General features: G+C 38.7%; 1 protein-coding gene across 2 annotated transcripts in view; it reads right to left on the bottom strand.

Annotated features, from left to right (window-relative positions):
* Positions 1–959: 959 nt before the first annotated feature.
* Positions 960–19,080, bottom strand: part of SV2C (synaptic vesicle glycoprotein 2C) — a 92,251-nt gene continuing 74,130 nt past the window's right edge. For both annotated transcript variants that reach the window (XM_060235831.1, XM_060235832.1), the window contains 8 exons: positions 17,741–17,830; positions 13,854–13,964; positions 12,835–12,923; positions 12,419–12,583; positions 10,755–10,888; positions 8,153–8,356; positions 6,356–6,515; positions 960–1,414 (listed from right to left, as the gene is read on the bottom strand). In XM_060235831.1, the coding sequence (XP_060091814.1) occupies positions 1,231–1,414; positions 6,356–6,515; positions 8,153–8,356; positions 10,755–10,888; positions 12,419–12,583; positions 12,835–12,923; positions 13,854–13,964; positions 17,741–17,830 (1,137 nt within the window). In that variant the 3' untranslated portion in view covers positions 960–1,230. The remainder of the gene's footprint in view (positions 1,415–6,355; positions 6,516–8,152; positions 8,357–10,754; positions 10,889–12,418; positions 12,584–12,834; positions 12,924–13,853; positions 13,965–17,740; positions 17,831–19,080) is intronic.

Here is a 19,080-nt window from a genome sequence, read left to right as displayed (position 1 = left end):
TCAGGTAATTGTGCAGAAATGCTAGCAAACTTCTGGGCCTGGAAAATATTTGTATTACTATGGTTTATTCTGAGCGGGCTGTGAAAAGATCAGCTGTGATTGTACAGCTGACAGTATAACTGTTTCCCTTTAATCTCAACTGCAACAGACAATCTGAATTTCAAGAGGAATTTATATAAACTTGCTTATGGAAGAGAACATTGCAGTGCATTTTTTTCTGAGAAAGCAGGACATCTAAAATTAAGTACAATCATCAGGTCACTCTGTTTAATGCTGCATGTCACACGGTGTCTGTAGCATTAACATATACTGAGAAGAAAGGCCATGGACAACTCTAGTGACACCAGTTATAATTTAAACTGAATGAGTGGCATTAAGTTATGTGGCTCCCAGTTACACAGTGAATCATTACAGGATTAAGTTACTAGACTGGCTTTCAAACTGAAGATGATTTCAGTTTATGGCTGTCATTTATGCAACATTTCCTCTATGTTCTTGTACTCTGTGAGAAACTAAACACAGCAGAGAAGTGACATCAAACACTTATTCCTACATAGATACAATGTCCATTTAAGATCATACTGTAAGGACAGTCCTGATGGATCAAACCAAATGTCCATTTAGTTCAGCATTCTGTTTCTCACAATGGTCAACTTGATGCTACCCATGTAGAAATAAAAGTAACAGCATTCCCTTCTTGGCCCCAAGGTGTATGAACTTTGCTGTATGAATAAGGAGGTTTCCTCTAGTGATCATGATAGGTAGCTGTTGATAGACTTATCCTTTATGAACCTGCCTAGCCTACTTTAAAGACATCTAGTGGTCATGTTAGTGGTCATGACCAGTTAAATATAGAAGAATATGTATCAGCCATTACTGGTTTCAACAATGATCTGTTATTAAAACTACTTAAACAACAAAATGGAAACAGGCAACTTGGGGAAGGGACAATTTATAGCTTGATGGAACTATCTCAGATGAATTCATTACTGAACTACTTTTTTAGCCTGGAAAAGAATGGGATATGTATGGGTTTTTATAAAGCTTTAACTAAATATATTTCCTAATGTTTAGTCACAGCTCTTTCATTGTAAGAGGAGGTTTTTGCTATATAGTCACCTTCCATGCACTGAGAATCTGAAGCCTTTGCCCTTCAAGTTAGGAAATCTTACACTTAAAAAGAGAGGAAAACAAACTGTAAATGGCTTTTTATCCACAATCTTTTCCAAGTTACATCAACACTTGGGTTCTGGTGTCAGGAAGTCGAAGTCCTACCAAGCCTCCACATACTAGGACTGTAGAAGCCAAGAGAATAGGAATTGCTTTGGTGATGACTACAAGGGAACCAAATATTAAGTTTCCAAGGACAGCTGCTGCTTTGCATAGTGCATTTAAAAAGCCAAAGCCTGTTGCCCTGGAAGAGAGAAAAAGAGAGAAAGGGACAGTTAAGCACTGGAAAGAAATAAAAGGTTCAAGATGGAAAGCAGAAAAAAGAAATGAAGGGATATACTATATTTGAGACTGACCACCAGCCAAAGAGTCCCAAAATCTTGCACTAATATAATTAGGAAAAATATACATCCTGGAGGTCTGAAATCATTCTTCTTTTATTGAATATCCAACATTGCTTGGGAGAAAAATTACACCATTGGTCTGAAGTGGGAGAACAGTCTTCACCAAATTGGAAATCACAATGTTTCTGAACTTTTGAACAGAGTCCGAGCTGGATATGTGTGACTCTCCAGAACAGGGGTGGCCAACGGTAGCTCTCCAGATGTTTTTTGCCTAGAACTCTCATCAGCCCCAGCCATTGGCCATGCTCGCTGGGGCTGTTGGGAGTTGTAGACAAAAAACATCTGGAGAGCTACCGTTGGCCACCCCTGCTCCAGAAGAATGAGTTACTGAGAATTCCAGTCAGCAAAGGAAACAAGTGTTGGAGTTCACCTAGCCCAAGCCGCCAAATGCACAGTGTATGTCAGCAGTAAGGTTGATCCCAATAAACAGAATAAGACTGAAGCTTCAAACTTAGAGGCCCAGTTTGTATGCTTTAGGGGCACAGTGTCACAGCATCTTGAAAAAAATCCTTCCCCATGATTATATCCCACACTGGTTCTGTAATGTCTGAAGAGGAGTTGACCAACAGAATTCATTTGCATAATCAACGGCTGGAGAGCCAATGGAGCGGCACTGCTTTTTATTACATCCAAATAAACTTGATGTTGGAGTAGTAAGATAAAAGTGGTACCAGACTGTTCGCTAGATATCAGAAAGCCTAACAACATACCATACCAGGCAGACAGTGTTTACAAAACAAAGAGATAAATCAGCTTATGTTAATCAACAATTCACCTGCCTTTAGGTGATTTACCTAATCAACATGTGTGCTTTATGGAAACGCTGATGAGACCTCACCCAGCTATGGCATGTGTTCTATCAGTTCAAAAATCACTGTATCAAGGAAGGGCTTGAAAAACTAGTACTGAAATGATGTGGAGGTCCAGTAGATGTGGGAACAGAAACAAATGTGTGTTTCTTGGCAGCAAAAGCAGATTTTAAAAAAATCACATTACATTTGAAGGTTCACAAGGACCTCCATGTGCTCACCTGCTAAACAGATGGATGGGGGCCTTGAGAAGGCAGAACAATTTTACAGGAGGAGGAGGAAGGCCAAGTTCAAAATGTCTGAGAACTATGGTTTTAAGGGGGGAGGAACAAGCTGACAAAAACACCTGAGGCATCTTAGCAGGGCTAGCTGGCTTGAATCACTTGCATTCCTTTTTAAAGAAGTCCTCTCTCTGTCTGAATACACAGTACCATAATTTGACACATAATTTTGAAAAAAAACAAAGTATTCCTTTTAGGTTTTGGACAGTTGCTAGCTCATTGCAGGTTTTAAAAAATGGCAGAAGAAATCTGAAGATATTTAACTGTTGTAACACTTGATCACAGAGTTGATTTATTTTTGTTCCAGAGATCTGTATTATTTTATTTGCATTTATTTGCATTTTTTTACTGAATACGATTTTTTTTTACTGCATACAAAATTCCACATTAAAAATAGGAATGTAAATATATTATTTCAAATAGAAGAACATAAAACATTTATACCAAGTGTCCTGGCAATTACATGCTGTTTTACACCACACTGTAGGAGGGATCCATGGTATATTTCCCATCTACCTCCTACTGAGTAGATGATGGGTTTACTATTTACTATCACCTAACAATGACTAGCAGACTAAGAATGTTCTGTGCATATGGTGAGAACACAATAAAAAGCAGGAAAGGCTAAATGATATACAGAAAGGTAACACAATTTTTTAGTACTGTGGCTGCAATCACAGATGTGAAAAGGAGGAATAACTAGTATTTTTTGAGCCTGTATAAAGCTCCCATAACAATCTGCAGTGAGATATAGAGAAGATTTAGTCCCATAGCAAAAAATAATGCCTTGTTTTTATACTAATGTGATGAAAAATCATTGCCACCCAGAGCATTATGGGAGATCGCAAAGTAACAGGATTTGAGGATGCTTGACTTATAATAAGAACCTGAAGGAAGCAATTATGCCTTTGGGCCACATGCCATAGGTGCCTGGAAAAAATAAAATGATGTGCTACTTTTCCACAAGGTGGCAGTAGAAACTCACTGTCCCATGTTTGAAAAGCCAGCACACTGGCGGGGCACTCTTATGGAGTGTTATTTAGGTCTAAATGTACTGAAATCAAGAGGTTTAGACTGGAGTAACTACATAGGATCGCCCTGCAAAAAATTAATTTTCTGAAACAACAAAATACAATGTTTAAAATGGTATCTTTGACTCAAGAGGCAAATTCATAAAGAACAGGTACTATGTTTTTACTCCACCATGATTGCTTTTACACCACCATGAATTTAAAACACACACAATGTAGTGTCATAACAAAAGTGCAAAACCTAAATACGAGTAGCAGAATATATTTAAAGTTATTTAGTTTACTGAATGTAGTGAAATAAGGAGAGTGCCAAGCGTCCACCAGTTTGTTCATGAGCTTGGAGTAGAAGTGTCACACCAGCATCAATTTGATCTCAAACTGGCCTGGTGGAATATTAAATTAAACCACTCCATTTGTTTCAGTTTCCATTCATAGGAAGGCTTGATTTTATTGTGTGGAGAACCACTGATCTACTACAGCTTATACTTGGTGGGTATTAAACTCTTCACAGATAACATTCTATTTACGTTTTATAACAACAGCTAAATTTTAGATGTCACAGCACTGCAAACATAAATGTGAAAGTTGATGACATTTTGATGTGATAATCTTGAACATGACAAAACTGTTGTGTTATAAAATGTGCAGTAGATTGACATTAAGGGTTATATGATGGCATGCTACTAAAACAAGCTACCAGAACCCACCAAGACTGAATGTACCAAGATTTTCCTTCTAATGGAGTTCTGAAGAACCTGTAAAGAGAGGCTTGGCAAACCCTATCTTGGGTGGGTTGTAGTCATTATGAATTCTTAGAAAAATGTAATGGGCTGTACATGAGGCTCCCTTTGAAAACCATTTGGAAACTTGAAATGGTCCAGAATGTGGCCCCCATATTATTGCCAAGGGAATCATTATCACCCTTCATTGAAAATTCTGTAAGGACTGTCCATCTGTTTCTGAGCACAACTCAGAGAACTGGTTCTTACCTAAATGGCGCTTAACTTCTTAGGAATGGGGGTACCAGAAGGACCACTTTCTCCCATATTGTTCAGTCTACCAGCTGAGAGCCTCTTTTTAAGCCCTGCTCTCTGTGACCCTTCTTGCAGAGGCAAGAAGAATGGCAATCAGAGACAGGGCCTTTTTGGTTGTGGTGCCTTGCCTTTGGAATGACCTCACAAAGCTCATCTGGTGCATACCTCACTCTCTTTAGGCACCAAGCCAAAACATTTCTCTTTACTAAGTCTAAGGGGTTCCAAGTTTTTTAGCTGTCATACAGCCAGCTCCTATCCTGAAAAGTGTTATATTGACATCATTTCTGACCACTCTGTTTTATGTGGTTTTATGCCCTGGCTTGTTTTTAAATGGCTGGTTTTATTGACATATTTATTGATTTTCTTTTTAGCAATTATTAATAATATTATTTTAAGAAGTATTTTCCTATTTGCTTTGTTCTATTTTATAGTTTCAGTTGTGAACCACCACAAGCAGTTTATTTTCAATAAATAAATGTCTCTGAATTCAGTCTTTACCAGTTTGATTGCAGACTTGGTTTGGGATGGTTGTGGTTAGACTGCTTTGGTTACACTGATTACTTGAGCCAGGAAAAGTGCTTGAACTGATTCTGCACTTGACATTTGCTGGCATTGCCCCAATGGCACTGTGTTTGCTGGGCATTGTGGATTGCATTAGTTCTGGTGGACTTGCAAAATTGCTCCCTACCTTCAGTTTCTGCTGCAGAGATAAGAACATAAGAAGAGACCTGCTGGATCAGACCAATGGTCCATCTAGTCCAGGATCCTTTTGCACACAGTGGCCAATCAGTTCCTCTGGATGGCCAACAACAGGGCACAGAGGCTGAGGTCTTCTCCTGCTGTTGCCTCCTGGTTCTGGATTTCAGAGGATTAATGTCTCTGAATGTGGATGTTCACCTCAGTCACCATGGCTAGTAGCCACTGATACATACACTTATCCTCCATAGATCTGTCTAATCCCCTTTTAAGGATGTTTATTCAGGTGGCCATCACTTCTCTGGTTTGACTTTAGTCCTTTGGAAACAATGGAGTATGAAGGCACCTTCTTTGTGTGGGGGCGTGGGGGGTGGGGTAGAACTATACATTTAATTTTAAATATGATTGCACTATAAATTAAATAGCATTCTTTCCAGTACTCCTGAAGAATAAGCTGGCTGTGAACCCTTAACTCTTTTTCCTCACTGCAGCTAGCATTCTTGTAGTGATTTGCTACCATTCTGAGTCTCCATCACCCAGATCCTTTGCAAGCTCTTCACAGCCTGCTTGGGATAGCACTTTCTTTAATAACTTCTGGTCATCTACAAATTTGGTTCATACAAATCCAAATCATTTAAGAACAAATCAAAATGCAACACTCCTAATACAGATTACGAGAGGAATCCCCTATTAACAGCATTCTACTGTGAGCACTGTCTAATATTTTTGCTCAATGTTTCCTGTTTTAAGCAAAGCCAGTATGTCTTTGCTTTCTTAGGAGACCTTGGCAAGGCGTTTGTGTCAAAGTTTCTTCAAAAACCCAACCATTTGTTATTGATAAAGGTGGTTTTGTTATAATTTATTGCAAGCAAATTATAATGCATAATTAATGCTATTGCAGAATAGTGGTAAAGCAAAGCAGAAATATACCTTCTGTCCGTTGGATACAGCTCCACAGTAATGACGTCAAGGGAATTCCATGCTGAGATGGTGAGGCCATTGTAGAGACACAGCATGCCAATCATCATGGATTCACTTGTGCCAAACCACAGGAAGAAACAGCTAATTCCAGAAAGAATCATAGACCCACCTGAATTGCAAGGTGAAGGATAAGAATTACCCCTGGTTTCATTGTGTGCTTCAGAGCATAGCCAATTTTTTATAATACTAGAAAACAGAAAGTGCCATGTTTCAATTTAAATCCTGCATTCAGCTATCACTATAGTCAGTGGGCTGTGAAGGGGAAGTTTAAATTGCAGGTAAGTAGTACCCACAATGCCTTACAAGAAGAGCAAAGTAAAGCAATGTAAGCTATTATGACGGATACTTCTGAACTGTCTGGCATAATTTAGTTGCAAGTGAAACAATCTTCATCTTCCCCCGCCTGCCTTGCAATAAGAATAGTTTCAAAATACTTCCAGTAAGTGCTCTTTTTATTTTAAGATACAATGAGGGAGGGTTCAGTTTCTTGGCGGGGAAGCTTATTATCAAGGTTTATGACTTAGAAAATGAGGCATCCAAAAAAATGAAAGCACTGGCAAAAGTACGTACTTGTAGGAGTTTGCATCCACCTCATTCTATGTACACAAAACTTAGCTCTGTCCAGATATAATCATACAGTGCATTTCTCCAACCCTGGCTGCAAATGATATGGAGTCAGTACACATTCAGCGTAACATCATCAGGATGACATCAGTTTTACTGTACTTTGAGTGGGTCAAGGGGGGAAATTGGGCACTGAACTGCTATATTTAATAGCAGCCCCATGACTATCATAACTTTTGTAGCACTGCCCTCAAAACAGTGCCTCTGAATTATATAAGCATTAGATCTTTGTTGTTCAGTCACACAGTCGAGTCCGATTCTTTGTGACCCCATGGACAAAGTCATGCCAGGCCCTCCTGTCTTCTACCATCCTCCGAAGTCTGCTCAAATTCGTGTTAGGGCCTTAATCTATTCATAATTTGGCTTTCCATTTCCACCAGTGACTAGATATATGCCTTTAATTTACTCACCATCACAGGTTGATGGTGACAACAATCTTTTGCTATTTGTCCTAAAGCTTATCTGAAGCAGAAGGCTTTTCCTTTTTGACACAGGGTAAAGTAATCAGACCCAGAGACTCTTAGAGACAAACCAGGCATTATACATGTAAATCTCCTGATCTCTATTTTAAAATAAAAAGCAGCTTTGGGAAGATTAAAAATTGAAGAACAGTACCTGGGATAGAAGTGGGGGCATACAGGCACTCATGTCTTTCTCTAGTATGTGGAAATGCAACTGGCAGAATGTTTAAAGCTGCTGAGCCCTGACCTAAATGGCCCAGGTTAGCTTGATCTTATCAGCTCTCAGAAGCTAAGAAGAGGCAGCCCTGGTTAGCCCTTGGATGGGAGACCATAAAGGAAGTTGCTAGGCAGAGGCAGGCAACAGCAAACCACCTCTGTTCATCTCATCTTAAAATCCTATGGGGTTTCCATAAGTCAGCCGCAGCTTGACCACACTTTCCACCCACCAAAAGCAACTGAAAGGAAAAGGGTTAAGAAACCTTCCACCTACCCTGTTTTCCATTCAAATGTAGAGTCATGCAACTGTTTTTTTTATTATTTTGAAAGTACATATTTTGATAGTGTTACATGTTTACTGTGTAATATCTTGTTTGACACTGTTCTTGTTGTAAAAGTATTTTTAAATACAAAGTTTTTCATTTTTAAAAAACAAAGTTCATACCTAGCATTGTTAAACGCCCAATTCTGTCCATCAGAAGAGCTGAGACAATATTTCCTGGTAATACTGCTAAAGTCCCCAGGAAATTAACAAAGTATATCCAATAGGCACTATAATCATCATCAAAGGAAATCTGGCATCCTGTCTTGTTGTGCTCAAATGTGCAGTTTATAAATCTACTGCCAGAGTATTTATATGGTTCAAGATCTATGGAATCAAAAAGAAAAACTAGAAAAGTATCACAAAGCCATCAAAACGTCCAATTTTAACAATTCAAGAACTGACAGTTTGAGCAACATATTTTTCATCATGATGTAGCTTGCTCTGGGTACTTGGTATAGCAAAGGATAGATAGATAGATAGATAGATAGATAGATAGATAGATAGATAGATAGATAGATAGATAGATAGATAGATAGATAGATAGATAGATAGATAGATAGGTAGGTAGGTAGATGATAGATAGATAGATAGATAGATAGATAGATAGATAGATAGATAGATAGATAGATAGATAGATAGATAGATAGATAGATTTTGTATACTAGCAAAATAAATGCAAATACTATGCCCAGGATTAGTAGACTTTTGTAACTAATATGTGTATACATTACACTGGCCTGTATCCAACCATGCATATATGGAATGCAGATTTTGCCATGTTTCTCTCCATTTCTGCAGCCCTTACAAACTCCTAGAAAGATTGTATCCTGCTATTATTTATTTATTTATTGTGCTTATATTCCAATCTACCCCAAAACTGGGCTCAGGGAAGTTCAAAATATGTCAATATAGCAGCAGATGAAAACACCAAAAAGTAATTGAAATAAAATATTAAATAGATAAGAATATTAAACAGGACCACACAATAATCTGGCTTCCCTAGTCAACAGTTCAGCACTTGATAACTACTAGGTGTGCTGATCCCATGTTGAAACAGGTGAAGAGTCAAGATGGAGTCAAGCTGGGTGCTCCCGGTGACAGTTGATATGAAAATGCCATGGACAGTCAATGCAGGGGAGGCCAATGTCGTTGGACATCCACTGCCTCGACCGAAGCCCTGGTGGAACATCTCTATTTTACAGGCCCTGTGGAATTGTGACAAATCCCACAGGGCCTGATCTCAGTTGGGAGCATGTTCCACCAGGCCCTGATTGAGGCCAGACAGACGCCCTTGGGCTAGAGACTGACAGTACCTTCAGGAGCCTTGTGGAGGGATAGTCATGTGAGTCAGGTACAACAGGTGTCTTCAGCAAGTACAGCTTTGCTAATTATGACAAGAGGGGGCAGTTTGCACACCTCAGTCCACTATGTATCCCAAAATACAGGGCTGGTAGGGAAGAACTGATGTGACATCTCAGAAGCCTGACAGAACTAAGAAGATGGGGGGAAAGAAAAGCCTTGGTGTATTTCTAAAACATCACCAAGGAACCAGCCCTGTGAGTTTCCAGAGTACAAGCATTCCAAACAGAAGTTGCCCCAGACCTGTATTATTATTTTTTATTGATGAATGTACACCACTTTGTATTAGAAAACTATCTTTCTAAGTGGCTAATAAAAAACAATAAAGCTATCATAGACCACAAATATGCATCATAAAACATTTAAAATACAAATCACTAAATCCAAAGGGAAGTAACAAAGTTAAAAACAGTAGCGGCAATAGCTTGAGGTACTCTCAAAAAATTCTAGTAAACATTTGCCCTGTGCCTGAAGGAAGGCAGCAATAAAAATACAGTCCTCAATGGGCCTCACAGAGTAGATGTCAGATTGTGTAATGTGGTTCACACAATTAGAGAGCCTCAGGGCCAAATTACACATTATGTTTGATATGTCAGGACAGATGTCCAGCCCTCCTTCTAGTTAAACATTAGAGAAGCAATCTATAAACATGCCTAAGTTGCTCCATATGGATCCAAATGCTGTGAGGGGAAAGAATGGGCTTCATGTCCCCATGGCCATTTCCATCAGCAAAAATGGGACAGGAGGGAAGCATTTAGTCCCCTCCTCTCATTTGCAATGTTTAGAGCCACATGGGGCAATTAAGATATGTTTAGACATTAGTCCCTGTTCTAATGTCTTATGTCAGGTCAGGTACCTGTGTCCTGATATGTGTCAAATATAATGTGTATTTTGGCCCCCAACCATCACCTGTTTATTCTTTGCAGGATATCAAAGGGGAGAAGGAATGCTTGTCCAGGCTCTGTCCTTCCTTTTGAAGCTAATATTCCCTAGCTGTTCCTCCTCCAAACTGATAGAGACAATTTAAAAAATAGACTAGCAGAAAACACCCCCCCCCCCCCCAAATTAAGCAGGAACACAGCAAAACCATGAACTTTTAAAAAAACTTTTCTTGTATTCCATTGCAAATACTATTAATGCTAAGCACGGGTCATTTTATAGAAAAACAGGTGGTAAAGCTCATCCAGGGACTGTTATGCAGCTGCACCTACTATTCAATGGACATGGTGGGAGAAGGAGGGGGCATGTCAGAAAGGTTCAGGAGCTGTGCTCCTGTGAACTCCTGCTGAATTCAAGGCCTGATGCTAAGACATATTTAGTAAAATGAGTCATGGAGCAATACATTACTTCTCTTGAAGCATACCTGTGTTTAAGAACTTGGTATCCATAAAAGTACAGTTTCTAAAATATGTGCTCAATGTAGTAACATCTTCAAAGTAACAGTTCTTAAAAAGCGTATCTTCAAAAGTAACTGATTTAAATTTCATCATTGTAAACCTGAGAAATACAGAACATTTGCATAGTCAGCTTAAAGTACCATAAAACAGCAGGAGGCCTCTGTAACCTTATTTTGAAATTAATTTTTAATTCATTCTGCAACTTTATGAATTTTCCTGTTCTCCAAACCTAGCAATAATATCTTCAAAGGAACCGTGATTTTGAGGATGAATAAATAAGCCACAGACTTGAACATGTTACCTTCCCTTCTTGGAACAAAGTCTCTCCTTCCATATCTGATTTGCACAACCACATTCTGTGGCAACATATAGTAATGGTTAGTATTAATAAGAAACTACAGTACGAAGAGGCCATCACTACCTTTCATGGCAGTGAGTTCCACAAGTCTACTACACAGTATGTGGAGCAGTACTTTCTTTTTCTCTGTCTTGAATTTACTGCCAATCAGTTGCCCAGGGTAACCCCAACTTCTAGAATTATTATCTTTTTCATTATCCTTGTTTAAAAGTGGTGTCCAGAACTGAACACAATATTTCAAATGTAGACTTATAAAAGGACATTAGTATACTGGCAGTTTTATTCTATGTCTATTTCCTGATGATACCTAGAGTGGAATTTGCCCTTTTAAAAAATTACTGTAGCACACTGAACAAAGCAGGAGTCAAGTTGTACCTTTAAAACCAACAAAGTTTTATTCAGAATGTAAGCTTTCATATTTTAGAAGCACACCATCAGTTTGATTGTCTGATGAAGTGTGCTTGTAGCACACGAAAGCTTACATTCTAAATAAAACTTTGTTGGTTTTAAAGGTACAACTTGACTCCTGCTTTGTTTTACTGCTTCAGACCAACATAGTTGCCCACCTGGATCGATGTAGCACACTGAGTGAACTGTCAATCACAACCACAAGGTCTTTTGTTTTGTCTGTTACTGTCAATTCAGATCCATGGGTATATATGGAAAATGTTGGGGGGGGGGGTTGCCTCATTTATCACTTTGCACTTGTTTACATTGAATTTCACCTGCCAGAGGTCCTGGAGCTCCTCACAATTCTCTTGAACAATTTAGTGTCATCCACAGACTTCGCTGTCTAAGTATCCCACTTCACAGCCACTGCTTACCTTTCCCATTGCTAATACTGCCCATTTATTCCCACTTTTCATTTCTTCTTTTTTAACCTATTACCAATATATGAAAACTCATGTTTACTGATGTGGTGAGGTACTCTGTCAAATGGCTTTTGGAAGTCCAAGTATATAATATCTAACGGGTCAAAGGAGTTCCTAATATGCAAAGGAGTTCCTCCTTAAAAAAAAAAGCCCTGCTCATCTTCAATTCATTTATGTGGATTAATTCCCAAACACATAGTTAAATCCATCAGTCAGTTTCTGTGAAAAACTAAAAGTTTCTCTGTGTGACCAAAAACTGAGATGGCAATTATCAAGTAAGTCCCAAATGCACAATATAGTAACTGTTTTAAAAAAATGCTATTAAAGGACATTAGTAGTAATTTGTTTCTACACCTTTCAGTAGTGTGTTTCTACAGACAAATTATTTGTTTCTCTCAACCTGTCATTGATGAATATTCCATTGGAGTAGACTTGGTTTTCCAAGGTAAAGTTGAAATTAATATCTGCAACTCTTTCAAATTCAAAAGTCTTTCTTCTAGTAGCATACTCTTCTGCTTGTAAATGTTTAATCACATCTGGAAACCAGACTGACAATCCATAGTAGCTGTGAAAAGTAAACACCATAAATTAATCAATTCAAATGGTAAATTAAATTTTCTTAAAGTTCAACTGATTCCCAGTACACAAACCATAGAGTGAAATGCACCCAGTGTCTTCTTGAGTCTGTGCTACATTCAAATATAATTAATGAATATAATCAATATGTAACATGGCAAATACATTAGTATTAAATCTACTTTAGTTTTAATTTAAAAAATTATCTTGTAAATTATTGTCTTGTCCTGTAAATCTTACCCAAAAGAAAGAGTAAACCATACTGCTGCAAGTTTTGTTGTGTTATCCTTGACTGGATAGTTGAAGCACCTCATAAATGTTAACCAAATCTGGAAGACATTAATAAAATTAGCATTTATTTCTCAAACCAGATTTAGGTTACAATGAAAAGACTAACTGGAAAGATAAAAGAGAACAATTCAAGAGAAGAAAGGCAGGCAATAAAGCCCAAGGTAAGCATTCACAAGCAATTTGGAATTTGCTCCTGGCAGCTTTACCCCCTCTTCAGTCACAGAATAGCTCATGTCATTGTAACAAGCAGTTCAAACAAAACTCATTTCAAACAGGCATGGAACTAGCTGTGAGCCTCAGTCGCAGCATTTCTTGGCTTTTGAAGTATATACTTTCACTGCCAATGACCTCTCAGAAACTAGATCACAGCTGATGTTCTGCATAACCTTGACTTATCCAACATGGATTAATCCATCAACATTCTGACTTTAGGTCAGTTGAGGTGGCACTATTCTTCTATAAATTCTATGTACAGTGAGATGGGAAGCAGACCTTAGATTTGCATGCTTTCTTCCCCACCTTTATTTTATTTATTTATTTTATTCGATTTATATCCCGCCCTACCCCACCGAGGTACAATATCAAAAATTAGTTTAAATTATTGTATTAATCGATATTCAGAAGTCAGCTACATCAAGAAGCAGAACAAGATCAAGAATGTGGACTCTGTTGGTCCCTTGTCCATCCACATTGTGGACAAGAGGCAGCACAGACTGTACAGTTGGATTCCAACTATCATAGCAGCAGTTCTTGAGAACAAAAGAGCTGGTCTTTTCCTGGACATGGAGACGAACAGAAGTGAAAGTATTCCTAAGTGGTGGGGAAGCACAGAATACTCCTTCACTCTTCATAAGAAGCAGTGAAGCACTCTCTTCTCAAATGAAGTTCTTCTGAAACTGATGACCACAAGGAGGTTTCCCTTCTCATGCTTGCATGTTTGGTATAAATAATAATAACTTGTTACTTACACCATCCAATTCCGTGCGCACTCTGACATAGCACCTCTTGTACCAGGTTCCTGTATCATTTTCAATTTCTATAAGCTCATCTATCTGCTTGGGAGTTTTGATTCTGTTAACCTATAAAACAGAAGAACACAAAAAGGTTTTAATGTACTTTCCCCCACTAGAACAGCAGAAATGTTTAATTGTTAAAGACAGCAAGTATTCTCTCTTTTCTCCAAAAGAAATCAGACAAACAGCTTGGTGCTATACACTCCGGGGAGGGGTGTGTGTGTGTTAAAAGATAGAACCATAACTGACAGTACAATTTTAAGCAGTTGTACACTCTTTTAAACCGCTGAAGTCCTATTGAAAAAAAGGCAAAGCTGGATATTTCACAACTGAGCCAATGTAAAGAAAGATTTCCAGTACCAACAAGCTGATAATTCAGATGAGCATTTTTAAAAAATAAACCACAGAACTGATGACTATTGTATAGTTGTCTAGTCTCATTGTTGGCCGCACAATAACTAGCAGTTCTGTAATTTACTAAATAGTTAATAAATGTAAACAGAAATTAAATTATGGAAACAGTCAATACAGAAAAATAGCAAAATTACAAACAGTAGCAAAACAAAACAACTGCATTATGGTTAATGCAATATCTAGTACTCCAAAGCAAATAAAAGAACACCCCTAAGGAATTTCTAAACTAACAGAAATTACCATCCTTTAAATATCTTCTTATAAGACACTGACAAAGACAGCAGGTATAGTACCCTGTTTATCTGAAAGGAGGACTAGCTTTTCCTTAGGACGACTATATCTAGGGGGCAATCTTAAATTTGCATACAAGTTTGAGGTATATGCAGCAAATAAAAATGTTTTCATGTGTAACTTCAGAAGGGTCATCTTCCTTTTGGGTAGATAAGGGTAGTTGTCCTAACAGCAAGTGAGCCATGATCCGTTCCAAGGCGTGAATCACTCTAGACTTATACACAATAAAGAATGGAACTATACTAAACAAAGGTCCAATTGCAGTGACTGTTGGTAAACAGATGCAAGTAGCAATCATTGCAAACAAATGTAATGAATTCCTCAAAACTTTGAGACATCCCATTGATTACTGCAGTCTGTTAAATTTAAATTTTACAATTCACTTGTACATGACTATGGAAGAGAGAAAGAGAGGGAATTTTGGACACAAAAATTTATCTGAGATAAATGGATGATTACTTGCTCTATTTTCTGGCATTTACCATTCTGCTCTTTCCCCATGTTCTGTAACCATCAAAGAAAAAGGAATGAAAGCAAGAAGCTAGTTATAAACCCATGTTCCAATAACCAGGATGGAAAGATTTTGGAGACAAGTGGAAATTCAGCTTTCGAAGACTAAGGCCACTGTAATCTCCCATAATCTTGCAGCCAGGGCTTTCTTTGTAGGAAAAGCCCAGCAGGAATTTATTTGCATATTAGGCCACATCCCCTGACATCACCATTGTTTCACATAGGGCTTTTTGTAGAAAAAGCTCAGCAGGACTTCATGCGCATATTAGGCCACACCCCCTGGCACCAAGCCAGCAATTCCTGCTTAAAAAAAAGCCCTGCTTGCAACTATAATACATGTACATAGTAGTAAAAAGAACTTTTAATGGAATGTAGCTATGATAAGAGATGTGTGCAATGCAGCAGGTATGCTGTTACAAAGAAGAAGGCAAGAACCAGAGAAGGTGTAGCCCAGGGCTACCAGCCTCTTTGAGCCTGTGGGTATCTTTGGAATTATGACACAGATTAAGGGATGCAACCACAAAATGACTGCTGCTGAAAGAGGTAAATGTGGTTACACAGAGGAAACCTGAGTGCTGGGGAGAAGAGGGGTAATTAAAAAAAAATAAAGACGGAAAGAACAGTGAGAAGAAGAAAACTAACACTGTGGTGGCAGCTGCTGCTGAAGCAATGTTATTTTAATCTGCACAGCCATTGAACATCCAATGGCCAATGAGAAACCCTTCTGGGCAGGAGTTCCACCTGGTCTCACCCACTTTCTAAAAACACATGGTGGGCACTAGGAAAAGTGTTAGCAGGCACCATGGCACCACATAGGGAATCTTTGTTCTCCCTCTTACATTTTTTAAAGAGAATTATGGGGGGTATTTGGAGGACATACGTCACAGCAAACTTGTTGTAGCTAAGCAGGGCTAGATCCAGTCATGGTGGTATTAATTATTATTATTATTATTAATCCACACTCTCCCCACAAGTGGGCTCAGAGTGGTGTACAATATTTTTCACCAGCATAAAACAATCCATAATCAAGATACAAAAATAAAATACAAAAATTTTAAACAGCAGGTGATACAGGAGCATAAAAACCTATATGGTGTCATAATACAGTTTAATGCCCCCACCCCCAATGGCAGGGGGAAGGCAGCTAATTGGCCAAACCACCACTGTCATCAACCATATGCTTGGCAGAACATTGCTGCCTTACAGACCCTGCCTACAAGGCCCTGATGTTGTTTGGCAGAGAGTACCACGAAGTTGGAAACAGGACCAAGAAAGCCCTGGTTCTGGTTGAGGACAGACGAATGTTCTTTGGGCCAGGGACTTCCAGCAGATGTTATTCTCCTGAGGTATAGATTAGAGACCTCCTAGATATTCAGTGTAAGCTCTGTTGAATTTCATAAAGTAAGAAAGGTGGAATATAAACCTAAGAAATAATGCATATATAGAATACAGTAAGGATGAGAAAATGGCCAATGGGCTGCTGATTGTAAGAAGGATAAATTAGGGAATGGGGCTCATTAGCTAACAGAAGGCTGAGTGGGAGAGCATTGGACGTAAAGCAAGGGCTAGAAAGGAGTAGGGACAGGAAAAAGATAATAAGAGGGGGAAAGTTCAAGCCAAAATAACTCTTATAATCTATTTTTAAAAATTAAACCCATATACCAAATCCAGACCCTTGTGCACGAACAAGCTGTCTCATGTATTCAGTTTAGGGGCAGCCCTAGGGGAACGCTGAAGACGAAAGAATACAAAACATACATTGGGCCTCCAAAGATCAACGAATCAGGGAAACAAATTTAATTGCACTTTGTGCCCAACACGGCACTAGTGCTCACTGAAAAACTGGAAATAAGTGAAACTTTCCTAATTAATTTTAGCAATGTATTGAAATATAGAAGCCCTCATTAGGGAACTCAGCAAGCATAATCTTAACATGGAAACAATATTCTAATCTTTTAAGAGTGAGGAGTCGAGATTTCCAGGCAGCATAGATGGGGAAAAGAAAAATCCCAATCCTCTCATGTCATTTTCCTTCATATCCACAGAAAATGGTGAATGAAAAAAAAATTACTTTAAAAGATAAATGTTAAAGCAATATAAGGTTTTAGTTTAATTTATTATTCTCAGGTTATTTCTTCACTGATTTGCAACTTGATAAAACTAACTGTGGCACTCCAGAAGTTTGTAGCAATTGCCAATATACAGGCACCAGAAAACAGCAGGGATTTGATATAAAAACACGAGCAATTCATCAGTCAGAAATCATATTGACAGATCCAGTGTCCCTATTGTAAGGTCAAAAGGAAAGAAGGGAGAGTTGGGTCTCTGCAGGACTGGTCCAAGGCATTTCAAACCATGTGGCTAAGTAGTCCAAGAACACATAAAGCAAATGTAGCTAGAACTGATAATAGGACTGGGTGGGTGAAGGATCCAAAAGAATGGAAACCGGGGAGGGGTCCTGACTTTCTCCACCTGCAGCATGCTATGGATGACTGGATTTGGAAAATGTAGGACTTTACAATACTAGAAAGCTGTCTCTAGAGTCACCTGTAATGCTTCTAGTAATTTGTTATCAGTCTATTATGACTGATTCTGGTCTAATAAGGCATGCTTTTGTATACACTCACCGTGAAAACTTTTTCAGGCTGACCACGAGCTCGCATGTTTGTATCATGAATTTGCTTGAGAATCATCCAAGCTTCATCATGCTTCCCAACCTACAGATATGACCAAAATTTGTAAAATAAATCAAAACCTGTAAAAGAAACTCAAGCTTGAGGATCAGATAAGAAAAAAAATTGGAGGGTCTGCTCAAGTTCACAGAACCTAGAAATCTGGATGTATGAATGGGGAGAATTCCCAAAACACTGTTCCTCCCTTAGGTTCCCCACATTATCTTACATAGTAAAATGCTTAGCATTCATGCCCCAATCCTGTAGTATGAGCTTCCCGAGTAGGTCATGGGGCACCATCTTTAATGATCTTCATGCTTTAGCACTTTCAGTTCAAAAAACTCTTGTGATTTGGGCCAGTAGTTAATATTTTCATTGTTTCTGTGTCACAAATTTTGATTAATTAAAAATTAATTGTTTACTTATTTTAATTATTGTTACTGATGACAGTTGCCATCATGTAAGCCATAAAGGGAAAAAGTGGGATATAAATATTTTAAAGACTAAAAGAAGCTTCAAAGGGTCATAGAATTCACTAGCCACCTTCCCAGGGTTGGCCCTGCCACTAGGCAAGCTAGGTGACTGCTTAGAGCACTGGTCTTCTGGGGGTCACGAACTGGGCACCCTCCATGTGACTCAGTGATGTTATCTGTGGGGGGGGGGATGCCAGATGTTAGGGTGCCAGACAGTAGGGCCAGCCCTGCACCCTCCCTACTAGCTCTGGGCACAAAACAGCTGTGAATAAAATCATAGTTGTCATAAAATGAAGGCACATGACACCCCAGTTTGAATCAGAGAAAACAAGGGAAAAGATTTAGCACGTTCAATCTCTGCACACTTTCACTAATAAACAGTTCACTAATAAACTAATAATACACACATAATCTAATGTCATGATGACCTGGGAGAGGAGGATTTGGTCCTCTGGTTGAGATAAGAGGAGCTGTGAAGTCCCCCAAATGGGGGAGGGGTCTGCTGCCACCAGCTGGAGAATTATTCAAAAGAACTGATGCCTTTGGCCCATTCACTACCCCAGACTGAACCTTCATTTGCTGGTTCCAGTGACGAAACACAAGAGATACCCTGGTGAAAAGTTAATCTTCTTTTCCATATGTATAATACCCTAGAGGTCTGCACCCTGTTTGCAGGTCATGGAGAAAATACCAAAACATATTCCAAACAAAAGTTAAGAAATATGCTCACCAAAGAAGGTAATAGGATAAAGTGGGTGTGTGCGTGTGTGGAATATCTATTTTAAAATGAGCAAGGGCCTATGCAAAATCCATAAAGGCAAA

The sequence above is a fragment of the Heteronotia binoei genome, chromosome 4, assembly GCF_032191835.1.
Source record: "Heteronotia binoei isolate CCM8104 ecotype False Entrance Well chromosome 4, APGP_CSIRO_Hbin_v1, whole genome shotgun sequence".
NCBI lineage: Eukaryota > Metazoa > Chordata > Lepidosauria > Squamata > Gekkonidae > Heteronotia > Heteronotia binoei.
The sequence above is the reverse complement of the archived record's forward strand: the minus strand, read 5'-3'. Positions and strand labels throughout refer to the sequence as shown.